This window comes from Malaclemys terrapin, chromosome 2 (genome assembly GCF_027887155.1).
Source record: "Malaclemys terrapin pileata isolate rMalTer1 chromosome 2, rMalTer1.hap1, whole genome shotgun sequence".
Taxonomy (NCBI): domain Eukaryota; kingdom Metazoa; phylum Chordata; order Testudines; family Emydidae; genus Malaclemys; species Malaclemys terrapin.
The window spans coordinates 245,636,912-245,654,261 of record NC_071506.1 but is presented as its reverse complement, the minus strand read 5'-3'; the positions used below and the strand labels follow the sequence as shown (position 1 = coordinate 245,654,261).

Sequence of the window (17,350 nt, the reverse complement as noted above, 5' to 3'; positions counted from 1 at the left end):
GTGAGGGCTAAAACTGTAGCTAATTAATTACAAGTTGATTCTTCATTCAATGACTTTTTTCTTCCCCAGAGTTCAAATGGTATTTTAACCGATTTCCTGAGTTTCTACACGTTACCTTCAACAGTTATGCACCACCCTGTTCATAAAAGCCTCAAAGCTGCCTATTCCTTCTACAATATTCATACAGAGACTCCTCTCTTGGATTTAATGAATGATGCACTCATTATAGCTAAATTGGTAAGTAACTTACCCTACTTTTCTGAGAAAAGTAGACAGGAAAAGTAATTTAAAAAAAAAATGTGTAACATTCCATTTTCTTTTACTTTAAAAAGGGATTTTTAATGCACTTGCAGAACTTAAAAAAAGCTATACTAGCTTTTCTCTTCACTTTGAACAGCACTAGAGAAAAAGGAAAAAATTCCCATAAACCTGCACTATTTTTACAAAATATATTTTGAATAGTGCTGTTGATTAATTGCAGTTAACTCACGCGATTAACTCAAAAAAATTAATTGCAATTAATCACACTGCTAAACAATAGAATACCAATTTAAATTTATTAAATATTTTTGATGCTCTTCTACATTTTCAAATATATTGATTTCAGTTATAACGCAGAATACAAAGTGTACAGTGCTCACTTTATATTATTTTTATTACAAATATTTGCACTGTAAAATGATAAACAAAAAGAAATAGTATTTTTTTTCAGTTCACCTCATAGAAGTACCGTAATGCAATCTCTTTATCATGAAAGTGCTACTTACAAATGTAGTTTTTTTTTGTTACATGACTGCACTCAAAAACAAAACAATGTAAAACTTTAGAGCCTACAAGTCCACTCAGGCCTACTTCTTGTTCAGCCAATCACTAAGAGAAACAAGTTTGTTTACAGGACATAATGCTGCCCATTTCTTAATTACAATGTCACCTGAAAGCGAGAACAGGCGTTCTCATGGCACTGTTGTAGCTGGTGTCACAAGATATTTATGTTTCAGATGTGCTAAAGATTCATCTGCCCTCTACATGCTTCGGCCATTGATCCAGAGGACATGCTTCCAAGTAAATGATGCTGGTTAAAAAAATAATGCGTTAATTACATTTCTGACTGAACTCCTTGGGGGAGAATTGTATGTCTCCTGCTCTGTTTTACCTGCACTCTGCCATATATTTCATGTTATAGCAGTCTCGGATGATGACCCAGCACATGTTGTTCATTTTAAGAACACTTTCACTGCAAATTTGACAAAATGCAAAGAAGATAGCAATGTGAGATTTCTAAAAATAGCTACAGCACTCGACCCAAGATTTAAGAATCAGAAGTGCCTTCCAAAATCTGAGAGGGATGAGGTGTGGAGCATGCTTTCAGAAGTCTTAAAAGAGCAACACTCTGATGTGGAAACTACAGAACCCGTACCACCAAAAAATAAAATCAATCTTCTGCTGCTGGCAGCTGACTCCGATGATGAAAATGAACATGCGTCGGTCCGCACTGCTTTGGATTGTTATTGAACAGAACCCGTCATCAGCATGGACGCATGTCTTCTGGAATGGTGGTTGAAGCATCAAGGCACATATGAATCTTTAGCGCATCTGGCATGTAAATATCTTGCAACGCCAACTACAACAGTGTCATTTGAACGCCTGTTCTCACTTTCAGGTGACATTGTAACAAGAAGGGGGCAGCATTATCTCCTGCAAATGTAAACAAACTTACTTGTCTGAGCTTTTGGCTGAACAAGAAGTAGAACTCATTGGACTTACAGGCTCTAAAGTTTTACATTGTTTTATTTTTGAATGCAGGGGTTTTATGGTACATAATTCTACTTTTTTTAAGTTCAACTTTCATGATAAAGAGATTGCACTACAGTACTTGTATCAGGTGAATTGAAAAATACTATTTCTTTTGTTTTTTCACAGTGCAAATATTTGAAATAAAAAAATATAAAACTGAGCATTGTACACTTTGCATTCTGTGTTTGTAATTGAAATCAATATATTAGAAAATGTGGGAAACATCCAAAATATTTAAATAAGTGGTATTCTATTATTATTTAGCAGTGCGATTAATCGCACGATTAACTTTTTTAATCACGCGATTAATCACGATTCATTTTTTAATTGCTTGACAGCCCTAATTTTGAACGGCTAGCCAAAAACTCAAAAGGTAATAACAAAATGTTTAAGTACATCAGAAGCAGGAAGCCTGCTAAACAACCAGTGGGGCCCCTCGATGATTGAGATACAAAAGGAGCGCTTAAAGACGATAAAGTCATTGCGGAGAAACTAAATGGATTCTTTGCTTCAGTCTTCACGGCTGAGGATGTTAGGGAGATTCCCAAACCTGAGCCGGCTTTTGTAGGTGACAAATCTGAGGAACTGTCACAGATTGAAGTGTCACTAGAGGAGGTTTTGGAATTAATTGATAAACTTAACATTAACAAGTCACCGGGTCCAGTGTAATCTTGTAATCCAGTGGGCATTCACCCAAGAGTTCTGAAAGAACTCAAATGTAAAGTTGCGGAACTATTAACCAGGGTTTGTAACCTGTCCTTTAAATCGGCTTCTGTATCCAACGACTGGAAGATAGCTAATGTAACGCCAATATTTAAAAAGGGCTCTAGAGGTGATCCCGGCAATTACAGACCAGTAAGTTGAACGTTGGTACCGGGCAAATTAATCGAAACAATAGTAAAGAATAAAATTGTCAGACACATAGAAGAACATAAATGGTTGGGCAAAAGTCAACATGGTTTCTCTAAAGGGAAATTGTCTTACTAATCATTAAAGTTCTTTGAAGGGGTTAACAAACTTGGACAAGGGGGATCCAGTGGACATAGTGTACTTAGATTTCCAGAAAGCCTTTGACAAGGTCCCTTACCAAAGGCTCTTACGTAAATTAAGTTGTCATGGGATAAAAGGGAAGGTCCTTTCATGGATTGAGAACTGGTTAAAAGACTGGGACAAAGGGTAGGAATTAATGGTAAATTCTCGGAATGGAGAGGGGTAACTAGTGGTGTTCCCCAAGGGTCAGTCCTAGGACCAATCTTATTCAACTTATTCATAAATGATCTGGAGAAAGGGGTAAACAGTGAAGTGGCAAAGTTTGCAGATGATACTAAACTGCTCAAGATAGTTAAGACCAAAGCAGACTGTGAAGAACTTCAAAAAGATCTCACAAAACTAATTGATTGGGCAACAAAATGGCAAATGAAATGTAATGTGGATAAATGTAAAGTAATGCACATTGGAAAAAATAACCCTAACTATACATACAATATGACGGGGGGGTAATTTTAGCTACAACGAATCAGGAAAAAGATCTTGGAGTCATCGTTGATAGATCTCTGAAGCCATCCACGCAGTGTGCAGAGGCGGTCAAAAAAGCAAACAGGATGTTAGGTATCATTAAAAAGGGGATAGAGAATAAGAAAGAGAATATATTATTGCCCTTATATAAATCAATGGTACGCCCATATCTTGAATCCCCTATGTGGTATGCAGACAGGATACAGATGTGGTCTCCTCATCTCAAAAAAGATATACTGGCACTAGAAAAGGTCCAGAGAAGGGCAACTAAAATGATTAGGGGTTTGGAACGGGTCCCATATGAGGAGAGATTAAAGAGGCTAGGACTTTTCATCTTGGAAAAGAGGAGACTAAGGGGGGATATGATAGAGGTATATAAAATCATAAGTGATGTGGAGAAAGTAGATAAGGAAAAGTTACTTACTTATTCCCATAATACAAGAACTAGGGATCACCAAATGAAATTAATAGGCAGCAGGTTTAAAACAAATAAAAGGAAGAACTTCTTCACACAGCGCACAGTCAACTTGTGGAACTCCTTGCCTGAGGAGGTTGTGAAGGCTAGGACTATAACAGTGTTTAAAAGAGAACTGGATAAGTTCATGGAGGTTAAGTACATTAATGGCTATTAGCCAGGATGGGTAAGAAATGGTGTCTCTAGACGCTATTTGTCAGAGGGTGGAGATGGATGGCAGGAGAGAGATCACTTGATCATTACCTGTTAGGTTCACTCTCTCTGGGGCACCTGGCATTGGCCACTGTTGGTAGACAGGATGCTGGGCTAGATGGACCTTTGTTCTGACCCAGTACGGCCGTTCTTATGTTCTTATGTAGGAGACCAGTGGGCATGGGAAGGAGGGTTCAGGGGGCTAGGGCCCCAGGGAGCGGGTGCAGGGAACTGGGGCATGGGAAGGAGGGTGCAGCCAGTGCATGGGGGACAGACTGTAGGTGTGTGGACTGGTGGCTGGGGACAATCCTTGGATGGGAGGCTAGATAGACACAGTCCCTGGATGGAGGGATTGAGGGCAGGGAGCAAGTGCTGGGGGGGGCAGTTCCTGGGTGGAGGACTGGATGCTGGAGGGGGCAGTCCCTGGGGGGGCTGTTCTGCCCTGGACAGGGCACCCTGTCTCTTCAAAGCAGGCACGTGTGCCAGACCACTGTTGGGGGGGTGTCTGGATGCTGGGGGGACAGTCCCAGGAGGGTTGGGTGATGTGGGGCATTCCCTAGGTGGGGGGACTGGGTGCCTGGAGGACAGTCCCTGGCCCGGGTGAGCACCCCACCCTGGGCAGGGCTCCTCATCTTTGCAGGCAGGCTCCGCAGCCATGCTCTCCAGGCACCCAGCCTAGCCACGCTGCCAGCAGCAGCGTGTCATGCCATGCCACTCCTCCAGTAAATTAATTTTAAGTTAATGTCTTGACTTATTTTGCTAATTTAAAATGCTCTTGATAGACATTTGCCAGTATTGAAATTAAAGGTACTAAATTGATTTGAATCGTATTGCTATCATATAACAAATACTAAATCTTTTTTTTTTTTTCCCCAGAAGTATTGCAGTGGTTCTCAAACTGTGGGTTGGAACCCCAAAGTGGGTCGCAACCCTGTTTTAATGGGGTTGCCAGGGCTGGCGTTAGACTTGCTGGGACCTGGGACTGAAGCCGAAGCCTGAGCTTTGACTTCCATTAAGCTTCAGCTTCCATTTAGCTTCACACCAACCTGGGGTGGCAGGGCTTAGGTTGTGCCCCCCTGCCCAGGGCGGCAGGGCTTGGTGGGGCTTAGGTTTCTGTCCCCCCGCTGGGGTCATGTAGTAATTTTTTGTTGTCAGAAGGGGGTCCCGATGCAATGAAATTTGAGAACCCATGATGTATTGTATTGTGGATGGGGCCCACATAACACATAGAGAGCTGTATGCGTCCCACAATGGTAAATAGGTTAAGAACCACTGTTCTAGAGATATAACCTTCAGTCTAAATTCCATGTGGTATGCAGACAGAATTACTTTCTATTGGAAAAATCTTCTATTCTGCATGCATATCAGAATGCAGGATCAAATCTAATGTCTATTTAGTGAAAATCATTAGACTCTCAGATACATTTATACCCATTATGCGTATATATAAAGTATCATTTGAAAATCAAAATAAAATTTCAAAAATGTTTTGATATTTCCAGAAAGGATTTGATGTGTTCAATGCACTAGACTTGATGGAAAACAAAACATTCCTGGAAAAACTCAAGTTTGGGATAGGAGATGGGAACTTGCAGTATTATTTGTACAACTGGCGGTGTCCTGGCATGGAATCCGAAAAGGTAAGAGAGAAAAGAGCTTCTGTGCACAGTTAATAAAAATAAATTAATTTAAGAATGTCAAAACTTAATGTTTTTTTAATTGAACATCTAAGATTCATAATTAAGTTAAAAAAGCCAGTATTTGTTGCTATACTTGCATTAACTACTGCATTTTGCTCTTACTTTAGGTTGGCCTTGTATTACAATAAGGAGGACCATTGTGTTTCTAGAACTCTGAAGCTGTCATTTGGATTGATTTAATCTACATAACAGTTCTTGGAACAGTATTGTTCAAGAGGAATAAAAGCACAACATCAGTGAAATTGAAAATATCCATCTAAAATAATGAAGAAATCCGTAGCTGACCAATTTTCACATTTTCAGATAAAATGGAAAGTTCATGAAACTTTTATTGTCCATAAAAAGAATAACATTCATTTAATTTTCAAAGCTTAGCTCGCACCTTGATAAAAAGACGGTATTTTTTTCCACTCTGTAGAAAAGACTGTTTTGTACAAACTGAACTGCAGTGGTGGATTAGGGTACGAAAATCTTTGCTATTATGTGAATGAACTGCTGCATTTCTATTTATTAAGTGGTGGTGTATGTTTGTCAGTGTAACAGAATGAAGGATCCAAACTGAGTATCTTTGCTTATAAAATTCACATGGATGTCATCATTTGGGGTAAAATAATGGAGTTATGATACATTTGTAGCTAATATGAAAGTCTTGGATGTTTTTGTAACTGGAGCAGTATGAAAATGTGCTGGTTTGACTAGTGCATTTGTTTCTCCATAAGCAACGCTGCCAAATCAATAAAAATACAGATTTGTACTTTGATCTTCAATAGATCAGTGGATTGATTCAGTAGTATTGCACTGTTCAGTGCAGATATCTGTTGCCAGAATGATTATAAATTACTGTACTTAATTTATAGTTGTGGCACAAAACCTTAGTTTTTCCTCAGTAGATCAACATCAGCCTGTGTGTAAAACTAAGAATTTTGATAATGCTGTCAAACTATTTATAGTTTTGAATGTTTTCAATGCTTCTGCAAAAATTGCACATATTTCTTTGTCTACTTTGAAGTCTGTAATTCTAACGAAAAGTATCTTGTGTAAATAAGTATTCATAAATTGTTACTGGTAGTGTTTTTATCCTGAATTTTGAACAAAAGGTTTCACTGCATATAGTGCCAGTAATCTTCTCCCTATCCCCTGGAAAGAGTATGTACTGGCCTTAACTTAAATGCAACAACTTGATTTTTATTTCCTCATGAATGCTCTGCAACCAGAAGCATTTGGAATATGTTCCATAATGTCATATTCATAGCTTAAATTGTGATGGGAATTCTTAGAGTTTAGGTATGCTATAGTCATATGAGCAGCAAAAATCTACACTTCTAGCTGAAAGTGCCAAATAGTGGTGAAGGTTACATGCTGTGCAGGTATTTTGGACATTACTTGAATATTGGTGAAATATTTATGGATAAACCTGGCTTTAACACCCCCATAATTCTAAATGAGAGAGCAAATTTTGCTCAACTTTAGGAGCTGTCTGAAATTAGCAATGTAGAGAGAAAGAGTTAGTTCTGCCTCTATCACTGGACTTAACACCTTGTATTGGCAGCTTATCTCATAAAAGTCAGTCTTTTATAATGGAAGGGGACTCTACCCCATACGTACAGGGGTAACAGGCTCTCAGGCTTTGTCTAAACTATGATTTAAAGGCATATTGCAAGGTAAATGTGTTCTAACCCATACTAATACACCGTTACTCTAATGTGCACAGTGCAACCTGCTTCAATATGTGCTCAAGTTAAAGCACGCTGCCCTTGTCTACATTAGACTTTGAAAGGTAGTACATTCCAACCCCCCAGGGCTGGCTTCCAATTATCCATAGTAGGATTTAATTAGCCACTTATGTCATTAAAGCTAAAATGGTTTGTACCTTAAAGTCACTGAGGGCCTATTGCTGGCCTAAAGAACACAAGCTGTGTCTACACAGGCACATCCAGGAAAGTTATGACAAATCAACTTAACCTTACATTGATGTGCATAAGTTAAAGCCTTTTAACCACTCACATGGATGCTCTCATGCAAGAATAAAGCAGCCTTATTCTGTGATAGTTTAATTCTCTGCCAAAGAGTGAGGATTAAACCAGTGGTTTCTGAATTTATTAATGTGAGCTACAAACTGCATTTTGTCTTTTTTTGTACCTACCATTACATATATGAACCCTCAGCTCCAGCACTGCAACCCTAAATCCCATCTATGTTCAGAGGTGGGGGGAGGGTTTGGAGCTCACCCTGGACTCACCCCAATGGCAGCTCCAGTCTGGGGGGAGGGAGGGTTGGTCCCAGCTCTGGGCATTGCAATTGGGTGCATAGGGGTGCAGCACCATTCATTTTTGCACGCACACACACAATTTTGACAGAGGGGTGGCCAGGCCAAATTTGAGTGGCACTGTATCATGACACACAGGGTTGCAATGCCACTCCTGTTTGGCCCTTCTACTCTATCATGAGAGAGTAGCTGCATCAAACTTGAGTGGCACTGTGACCACAAGCTTCAAGTTGCAACACCCAGCATGGGGAACTGGACCGTGTCCCACAGGACAAAAGCTGCTGCTGTGGGTGAGAGCGGGGCAGGTTTTCTCTCCAACACCCCTGCTGCATTGGAGCTTTCCATCTGCACCAAGCTGGGAAAAGTATATGTTAGCCTAAGTCTGAGCTCAGCAAGAGGTTATTCTGACCCTGGACATGGCAACCCATCTAGAACCTTCCCACAACCCACTGCTTGGAAAACACTATCTTAAACTAAGGCCATTTTATTCCTGAATGAGAACAGCTATTGGGGTGGTAATGTGCTTTAATTTACCCTTTTAGTTGATTCACTTTAACTTTCCTGAGTGACAAGCGCAAAGAACACACACAGCAAGGCTAAAAATTAGTATCTGCCTTTTTTTTTTTCCCCCCCCAGGCAGGGGCCTGTGGGCATTTTGCTATTAGAAGCCTCTGCTGCAGTTTGCTTTTGACCCTTTTTAATTTGTCCCCTTAACTTGTACATGAGTGGAGGGAGAAGGGGAATCCAGAGTACAGGCAGCTTAGATAATCTTTGACCTGGAACATAGAAGTTTCTCCCCTATTTAAAAAAAAAAAAAAAAAAAAAAAAAAAAACCACAGGCTCACTTAAAGAAAGGTTTTTGCTAGCTTTCTTCCTGAAGGACAGTAGTAGCTTTTGAGTAAAATGTGAGATCTCAGTAAACTACTTCTATTTTGTTGAGATCATACACTTTTTTTTTTATTGCAGTCTGAGCTGCTTCATTGTTCCCTACCTTCTAAACATCCTTACACAATTTCCTGCAAAATATCTGGTGTGTGCTCTCATTACATTCTACTGCTTACTATGGCAGTTTCTTAAAGTGCATTTCCCTTCAAGAGTTAAGTATCATACCATTTTCAGCTATTTGGAATTATTACAATTCTTACCTGCCATTTTACATGCAATAGTACATAAAATATATCTGAAGTTATTGGAAATAGTTTCTAAACTCCCTTTGTGAAATAATTTTGACAGTTAACTTCGTCTTTGTATTATGTGGCTCCTGTGAGAGAATGTCTCGGTTTGCATACAACAGTCTTTTTTAAAATGCATTTTTCCTGCAACAGAAGTATTTAATTATTCGTATGTTGATCAAGACTAATGTTTTCCTTTAGCATATCAGAGACCAAATATATCTGGAAACCAGTTTAGCATGCATCTCTTGACCAAAACCAACCTCGTAGAGCAGAGTATTAACATTCAAAACCAGAGCCTGTGTGCGTGCCTACCAGTTACAGATGTTTGCTTGAAACATCTTATAGATGACCAGCTTTTAAAAAACAAAGTTTATACCAGCATGGACACTTGTTTGAATAAACTTTCAATTTTGATATTCATTTGTTTGAATAGTTACATTTAATTTTAGAGTTTTGTTCTAAGTATATTCATTCCCTAAAAACGAAAGAATTTGCTTAATGCTTTTCATTAATAGCAAATGCACATTCTAGAACTATACCACACACCAGTAAGCCCAGGCTCTCTAAACAATAGTTAAACATGTCTTAAGAAAGTAGTTAACACTTATGCACAATTTTATAGATTGCATGCTTTAATGTCAGAACAAAACAAATCTGAGTTCATCTTCTATTGGTCAAATGACTTTACTTCTGAAGCCATGACATTTAAAAGCAGCTAACTTAGTTACATGGGGCAGTTTCCAATACTTCATCAAAATCACTTTACTCCCACTGTAAAGACCTGTACTAAACTAAGTTATTTTGAAGCAGCTTTTTTATTTTTGGGAGGTTTTCGTATCTTATTTGGATTTGGAACAAGCTTTTTAATTCTGAGAGCTTGTAAAGTAACATTTGAAGAATCCGACTTATTGCTTTCAGTACATTTCCACTTATGGCTTTGAGAGAACTCCTCCACGGAGGTCTCCATAAGCTCGGTATCTTGAATTTCCAAAGGATCAGTATATGCCTCCGCCATATGTTGCTCACTTCTATGGTGAATCCAGGGCACATCCAAGCTAGGTATCCGTGGTATTATACCTTCGACTACTTCAGTAAAAGTATCAGAATTCTTTTTAAAACCCAGTGCTAGAACAGATGTTAAGCCAAGCATAGGAGCTATGCTTTCACTAAGACGTGGAACCTGGCCAGCTGGGACTGCTCGACTTGCACTGAGCTGAATAAGGTGCATGGTGATCATAGTAGGTTTTGCAGATTTACACACCAGCACTAGAAGTAGTTCATTTTTTTCCAAAGATCTAGTAACCTCATTAATTCCAATAGCAAGCTGTTTCCTGATGTTTAAGTCAGTCCATCCTTGTTCTTGTTGAATATGGTCTATTTCCTTCTCCTTTGGAAGTACACTACAATCACTAGCATCACATTTTTCTTTAATTTGCCTTTTTGCAATAGAACGTTTTTTCCTCCTTCGAGTCTCAATCTTTTTAAGTCCAATGTGTTTAATCTTTTCTTCCAAGGTCTGGAGTATAAAGTGCATATCATCTCCTTCTAGGGTGTTCCACTTGATATCATATGGGTTATTTAAAGATGTTTTTACAGTAATTTTCTTTGCTTTACGGACTGATCCACCCCTGGCCTGCGCTATGGGCATCTTGATGCTTTTCTCTGTGTTTTGACACCTCAGCTATGAATAAGAAAAAAGAGGAAACTACTAGTTAATATTTTTAAGATATTAAAAGTGAACAGTCTTTAAAAAGTGCCTCTCTTGGGCATGCAATAGTCAAACTCTTTCTATTGCAACAGATTTGTGCTTCTTAGTACCTTTCCTAATGTTTTAAGAGATCTATAGCCTGTTTCACACCAGCTCAGTACCACTTTTTTTTAAATCTTTACAAAAAGCACATTCAGGAATCACCCAATGAAATTAATAGGCAGCAGCTTTAAAACAAAAGGAAGTACTTCTTCCACAACACAGAGTCAACCTGTGAACTCACTGCGAGGGGATGCTGTGAAGATCAAAATCATAACAGGGTTCAAAAAAGAACAAGGTAAGTTCATAGAGAATAGGTCCATCAATGGATATTAGTCAAGATGGTCTGGGATGCAACCCCATGCTTTAAGTGTTCCTAGCCTCTGATTGCCAGAAGCTGTTCTGTTCATTGCCTCTGAAGCACCTGGCATTGGCCACTGTCAGGAGACAGCATGGATTGGTCTGACCCAGTGTGGCTCTTCTTATGTAGTATTAGACTTCAGTAATTACTTGGAAACATAGCACCTGCCCCATTCATTAACGAAAAAGCAACAAGTCAAGACTTGTGCCAAAAGTGATACATCTGAAACTGTACAGAGGCTGCTAGAGGTTCTACAGATTAAAAAACTAAGTCAAAACAAACTGTTGACGTTGTAGGAAACAAATATTTCATTTTTACTGCTGCACATATATATTTTGGAAACTATCAAGAGAACAATGATCTGAACCTATACTATCTCAACTGTAGCAAACTATTTTATATTCTTGAATTCATGAAGTATCTTTACTTTGATTAGCATCCTCAATCTTTCCCCCTTTGCAATGTAATTCACATTAGCAAGTGTTCTTGTTTACTGGCATTTAGAAGATACAATTTTTTAAAACTAATTCTTAGGCTTTTGTAAGGAAAGGCAGATACTCTATTGTACGCCCCCATGGAAACTCAGATTTGACCTGTAACAGCAGCATGTTATTCCACATATGGTATTGTGACATCTAAACTAAAGCAACTCAGGTTTCAAATCAGAAAGGTTGAGACCTGTCATTCTCAAGGGACGATCCACAATTACAGAACTCCCTCTAGAGAACAGACCAAGCACAATATTACTCACATTTAAAGGACAATAAGTATCTAGTTTATATAGATATTTCCCAAATAACCATTTCATAAGTTACCCTAGTCCTGCCTACATAGGCAAAAAGGTGTGTTTTTAATCAAGTTAGCTCAACTTGATTGAAATCACTCTAGCACCTTGAAGACCCAATTTAACACCATTACGATCATTTGGGCTGCTCATGTGCCTACGCTCTCACCTAGGCCACAACACAACCAGCTCAAATGATCTTACAATAGTTTCTCCAAATCAAGCTGTGTCTACACAGACATTTGGGAGGGTAGGGTTGTCTTCACTGAGTACAGTTAACTACTTGATTGAAAAATACCTCTTCTGCCCATGTAGACAGGCGCAATAACACTGTTCTGCAGGCAATCAACTACCACCATCTGTTCACTATAAAACAGAAAAAGGAAAATAAAAATAAAGATGTTTATGCTGACTATGGGATGGGAGTTTTCCTTTTAGAGGCTATTTGATATCTTTTAATTTTATAGCTAATCCAGAGGGGGTTTTTTTTAGTAGCATAAGATTGGTCAAACAGCTTAATTTGTAAAATGACTCATAAAAGGAGCAACCTAAAGGCCGAAGCAACAAGAAGACAGAAAGGTAAGTATTTGCTACTGCTGGAGAGGCTGAATGTGTGTATTATGGGCACAGCCTAAGAGGAGAAGTGACAGCCTATGATGGAGTGGGGCAAAATGAGAATGTACCTTTTGGATTTTCTTCATCTGAAGGCTTTTAAGGAGGGACCCTATGGCATATGCGTAGCCTTCATACTGAACAGAGACCAAGAAAGAAGACAGCAGTAGAGTAGTATACAAAAAGTAGTAGGACAGATAAGAGAGATTAGCCCCCAGGCTCAAATCTCATTGTGTGGAAGGGGTTTTGCTCCATGAGATTTAATTTCTCTCCTTCCCAAATAATCAGATTAAGGGAAAGTGACAGTATAAATAAATGTCCTATGGGTTCTCTACATTATGTGTACCACAATTTTATGTAATATAGGTGCATTGTTTTTGTTCAGGTATCATTTAATATTGGGTCCATGGTCCTAAGATCATCCTAGATGTTATAAAGATGAGTATTTTAAAAGTATATACATAAATAGGGCTTAAAAATACACTTGTGAGCAGGAAGCCTTTCCTGGGGAGTGTGCAGGTTATGGTTACGTCTTCAATTTCTGTAGAATTGTTTAAGATAAGTTACCTTTGCAAGCTTAAGGGCTGGAAACATCACAAACATGAACTACATATAACATGCTGAAAGACACCTTTAACACTTCTGCTGTTAGGTAAAGCTATAAGCAACAGCGGTAGAGTGAAATTAGCAAGTATCTAGTTAGTTTTGCAGGATCTTTATGAGAAACATGTTGACAACAGTGAAGCTGTCAGTAATAAGGCATTTTCACGTTTGCTGCCATGGAAAGATCTGAGCAGAAGAAGCAGGCACTGAAATTATTCACTGGATAAGGTAATCAAAAAAATGAAGGTTGGATGACTGATTGAGTATCCTCCTACCATAGCTAAAGGAGAAATATAGGGTTACATCCCTGGACTAATCTGGTGGACACACTCACATATCACGTATAGCTTTTATATTTACCTCTGACTAGTAGATTTAGTTCTCCAAACAGTAGATGTTCTGTTAAATATCTGAAGCCCTGTAGATACCTCAGAACACCAAACCTACGAAATCATGGTAAACTGTGATTATGAGCAAAATATCAATATTTAGCCTAGCTTATCTGCTCCTCAGTGAACTAATGTTTAAAACCTGCCACTTCTCTATTCAGAAACTAAGAACAACCAAATCCCAATTCTAGTGACAGACTTGGAACCATGCAGTAGGTGCCCAACCCCAACTCATCTTATCCCCACCTGAGCAGGAACCTGGCCCCGCCCCATCCGGGCCGAACCCCCCCCCCCGCGGTCCCCACCCGAGACGCAACCTCCCGCCCCCAATCCCCACCCGGGCCGCAATCCCCCGGCCCTCCTCCCCCACCTGAGCCGGAACCCCCTGGCCCCTCCCCCCAATCCCCACCCGGGCCGCAACTCCCGCCCCCACCTGATCCGGAACCTCCCAAGCCCTCCAACCCCCAGGGGAGCGGGAACCCCCATCCTCTCTTCGTCACGAGCCAGAACTAACCCCCAACCCCGCCTCCACCATCCCCCAGGCCCGGGCCCCCGCCCCTCTCCTCTCCCTCGGACCGAGCCGCCGGCCCCAGTCGCGCGCGCCTCATCCGCTGCCTGATGCAGCTTCCTACGGCCCCGCCGCCGGCAGGCCCGGCCCGAGACTCGCCTCCTCCCGCCGCTGGCGCCGAAGCTCGCAGGCCGCGGTGCGCCCGCAACGTGCCCCCAGGGGGCGCTGCAAGAACGGCCGCGCCGTGTGCGCCGGAACCCGGCCCCGCCAGGCCCCGCTCCCGCCGGCCTGCTCCGAGCGAGCCCCACGTGCGCCGGTGTAACCACAAAAGCCGCGGCCGGCCGGCGGCACATCCCGCCCGCCCCAGCGGCGGTTACCGCCGTGTAAGTATGGCCGCCTTTGCCTACCCGGCAGAATTTGCGACCAGTGGCACTGACGCGTGAGTAGCACAACATGAATATTTCAATTGATTTATTACATGGTCCGAATGAGAAAAGCGTCTTTCATTTTGTAGGCAAGTCTGCAGTGCATGCGCCTCTCACATCTTCCGGTCCAGGCTAACCCTGCGCAAATCGCACAGGTTCACGCTGTGTAAGCTTAGGCAGTACAAGTATGTGCTGTTCCCCAGGTTTTGCAAACATACAGGTTAAACTGAAAGAAAAAAAAAAGTTACACCATAAACTTACATACAGACTTGTCCAAAGGCATGTTCCTTCGCCTATTTGCCACTGTATGTGTAATTAGCAACAGTAATATCCTATCTTTTAGTATTGCTATCTGAATCAATTGTTGTGGGGTTTTCTGGTGAAGACACCAAAAAAAAAAAAAAAATCTTATAGCAACCCTGCTGGGGTGCCCAACAGCAGTGTTTCCAAAATATAAGGTGAGTGTTCACAAACAGTTGTCAGCAACAATGTGCTTTTAAAAAAAAAATCACAAGGGCAATGAAACCCATGTTCACTGTCAACTATCTGTGATCTGATAGTGAGGTTGAAGAAATAGTAAAAATAACCTGAAAAAATCAGTCATTACCTTATTATTGAATTCAGGACCGAGATCTGACGACATCCGCTGTGGGCATCAACGTCGAACAACCATTTTGTACATGATGTTTGCCACCTCATATGCTGATTTAGTTCAAAGTGGAAAGGCTTCCACCCATCTTGAAAGATAATCTGTGTCTGTCAGTATATATTGGTATCCCTCCTTTGTTGCTGGTAATGGTCCTATTAAATCAATCCCCAACAATTCCCAGCTCCGACTGACCTATATGCAAGGGTACCAGTTACAGTCATACTTCACATTTCTCTTACTAAATGTTCTCAATAAGCCCATATGTCGTAAGCAGAGTAAACGCTGTAATATGGTTACAGCAACCACAAAATCAGAAGGGAATGACCACTTTTAAAAACACAAGAAAAAAAATAAACAAACAAACAAAAAGAAGTACAGGAATGGGGTAGAAAAAACAATACAAGAGGATCCCTGAAGAAATATGCCACGCCAGTGTAAGGAGCTGTAGAGGTCATTGCTGGCTGTGCCGTGCCACTTGTATGCATTGCACTCGTTGCGAATTCAAGGCCTCGATGTATAGCAATAGTAAAAACACATAATGATAAACAATTAACTCTGATTCCGTCTTTCAAAGATTTACTTACTTATTTTTAAGGAAATGAATAAGACTTTGTCTTCTATATGCTGTATGCACTACAAATACCAATAATGCATTGACAATTGAAAGGATGACTAAGAAATTTCTGAATAAACGTAGTAGATGTGTCTGATTCCAAAATTCACCTTTATGCTTTTAAAGGTGGTATCCACATTTAATTCTTTTCCCTCTTTCTGACAATGCAGACATCGTGCAACCTAGTTTGGATGGAACAATATGACGACATTAACATTTTTGTATGGAGATATTATTGCAAGGGAACAGAGTTCACATTTTCACACCAAATGTATTTATATATTTCTTCGTAAATTTCAAATTTGTATTTAAATTGTAAACAGCATTCTTCAGGGTTTTGTTTAATTACTTTACTTACCCAATCTGCAATGTCTTTTGTCATCCCTGGCCAGTAGTATCTTGATGTCAGCGCAGTTCTCATTTTGAATATTCCTTGATGTCCACCATGTGGACTGTCATGATACATTTCAAAGAGTTATAGTGCTTGTTTCGTGGTGTGCACAACCACAACCTTTCTTCCTTTTGCAGACTAGAACAGTGTCCCCTCTCTTAATCAGAGAAGATGGAACCCAGAGCCAGATTAAGGTTTCTCAGGGCCCTGGGCCAGAGCAAGTGTGGGGGCCCCTATCAACCCCTTCCACCTGTGGGCCCACCGCGTTCTGACCTTCTGCCTGTGGAACCGCCCACAGCCCCACCCCTTTCTGCCCCTTCCCCGGGACCCCGTCCCTGTTCCACCCAGGCCCCCCACATTCCATCTGCCCCACAACTCCTTTGTTCCTTTCTCCACCCCACCCTCCTTGTGGCCCAAGACCGGAGAAGCTCTGTCTCTGTGTCACGGCCACGGGGCCATAGTGGGGAGTGAGAGCTTCTCCAGTCCCAAGGCTGCAGCAAGGGTCTGGGTGGCACTCTTATTTAGGGGACCAGGGTCAGGGTTCTGGGGCCTCTCCTGCCCCACCTGGCACTTCTGCCGGAGAGTGGGGTCGAGCACGGGGGCTTCCCCTGCAACCCCGCGACTTCTGCCGGGGATGGGGTCGGAGGCTACTGGTGGGGGCTTCCCCCGCCCGAGAGCTTCTGCCACGGAGGCTTCCCCCATCCCATGTCTTCTGGGGACGGGGTCAGGTGGGAAGGTGGGGTAATGTTGGAGGGGAGTCTTCCCCCCATCCCGCAGCTTTTGCCAGGGATGGGATGGGGGGCGACGCTGCAGGGGTTTCTCCTGCCCCACCCACCAGGCGGAAGCTGGGGGCCCCCGCATTTGGCCAGGGCCCCTGGGTGTGGGTCCTGTAGGCCCAGTGTCTAATCCACCACTGAGGGAGATATGATTATGAAATCAAGTGTTGTACTTAAGGTATTACCAGTTATTTGCAAAGCCATTATTAATTATAAGGCATATGCATATCAAAGATATCTATATACTGTATGGGTCGGAATGGCTTGAGTACAAGGGGGTGGAATTTCAGTATATGGTTAGAACTGGATGTTGATTTTTTTTAAAAAGTAGAAATCATTGTTCAGTGAACATATAGTGAGTGATTGGTGTTGCTG

The 17,350-nt window shown here is 41.2% G+C and overlaps 2 protein-coding genes across 4 annotated transcripts in view; one reads left to right on the top strand and one right to left on the bottom strand.

The window, feature by feature from the left end:
- Positions 1-7,784, top strand: part of NMT2 (N-myristoyltransferase 2) — a 54,106-nt gene extending 46,322 nt beyond the window's left edge. For both annotated transcript variants that reach the window (XM_054020570.1, XM_054020569.1), the window contains exons 10-12: positions 70-237; positions 5,479-5,616; positions 5,784-7,784. In XM_054020570.1, the coding sequence (XP_053876545.1) occupies positions 70-237; positions 5,479-5,616; positions 5,784-5,804 (327 nt within the window). In that variant the 3' untranslated portion in view covers positions 5,805-7,784. The remainder of the gene's footprint in view (positions 1-69; positions 238-5,478; positions 5,617-5,783) is intronic.
- Positions 7,785-8,750: 966 nt separating this feature from the next.
- Positions 8,751-13,877, bottom strand: RPP38 (ribonuclease P/MRP subunit p38). 2 transcript variants are annotated; one of them, XM_054020571.1, is made up of 2 exons: positions 13,585-13,877; positions 8,751-10,798 (listed from the first exon to the last, which is right to left on the bottom strand). In XM_054020571.1, the coding sequence occupies exon 2, from the start codon at positions 10,763-10,765 to the stop codon at positions 9,914-9,916; it is 852 nt and encodes a 283-aa protein (XP_053876546.1). In that variant the 5' UTR covers positions 10,766-10,798; positions 13,585-13,877; the 3' UTR covers positions 8,751-9,913. The 2 variants fall into 2 exon arrangements, with proteins under 2 accessions (XP_053876546.1, XP_053876547.1); XM_054020572.1 differs by lacking the exon at positions 13,585-13,877 and adding an exon at positions 12,308-12,375.
- Between the last annotated feature and the right edge of the window lie 3,473 nt (positions 13,878-17,350).

Bases quoted from the DNA above. Each gene is read 5' to 3' on its own strand.
- RPP38 (XM_054020571.1), bottom strand. From the start codon at position 10,765: ATGCCCATAGCGCAGGCCAGGGGTGGATCAGTCCGTAAAGCAAAGAAA.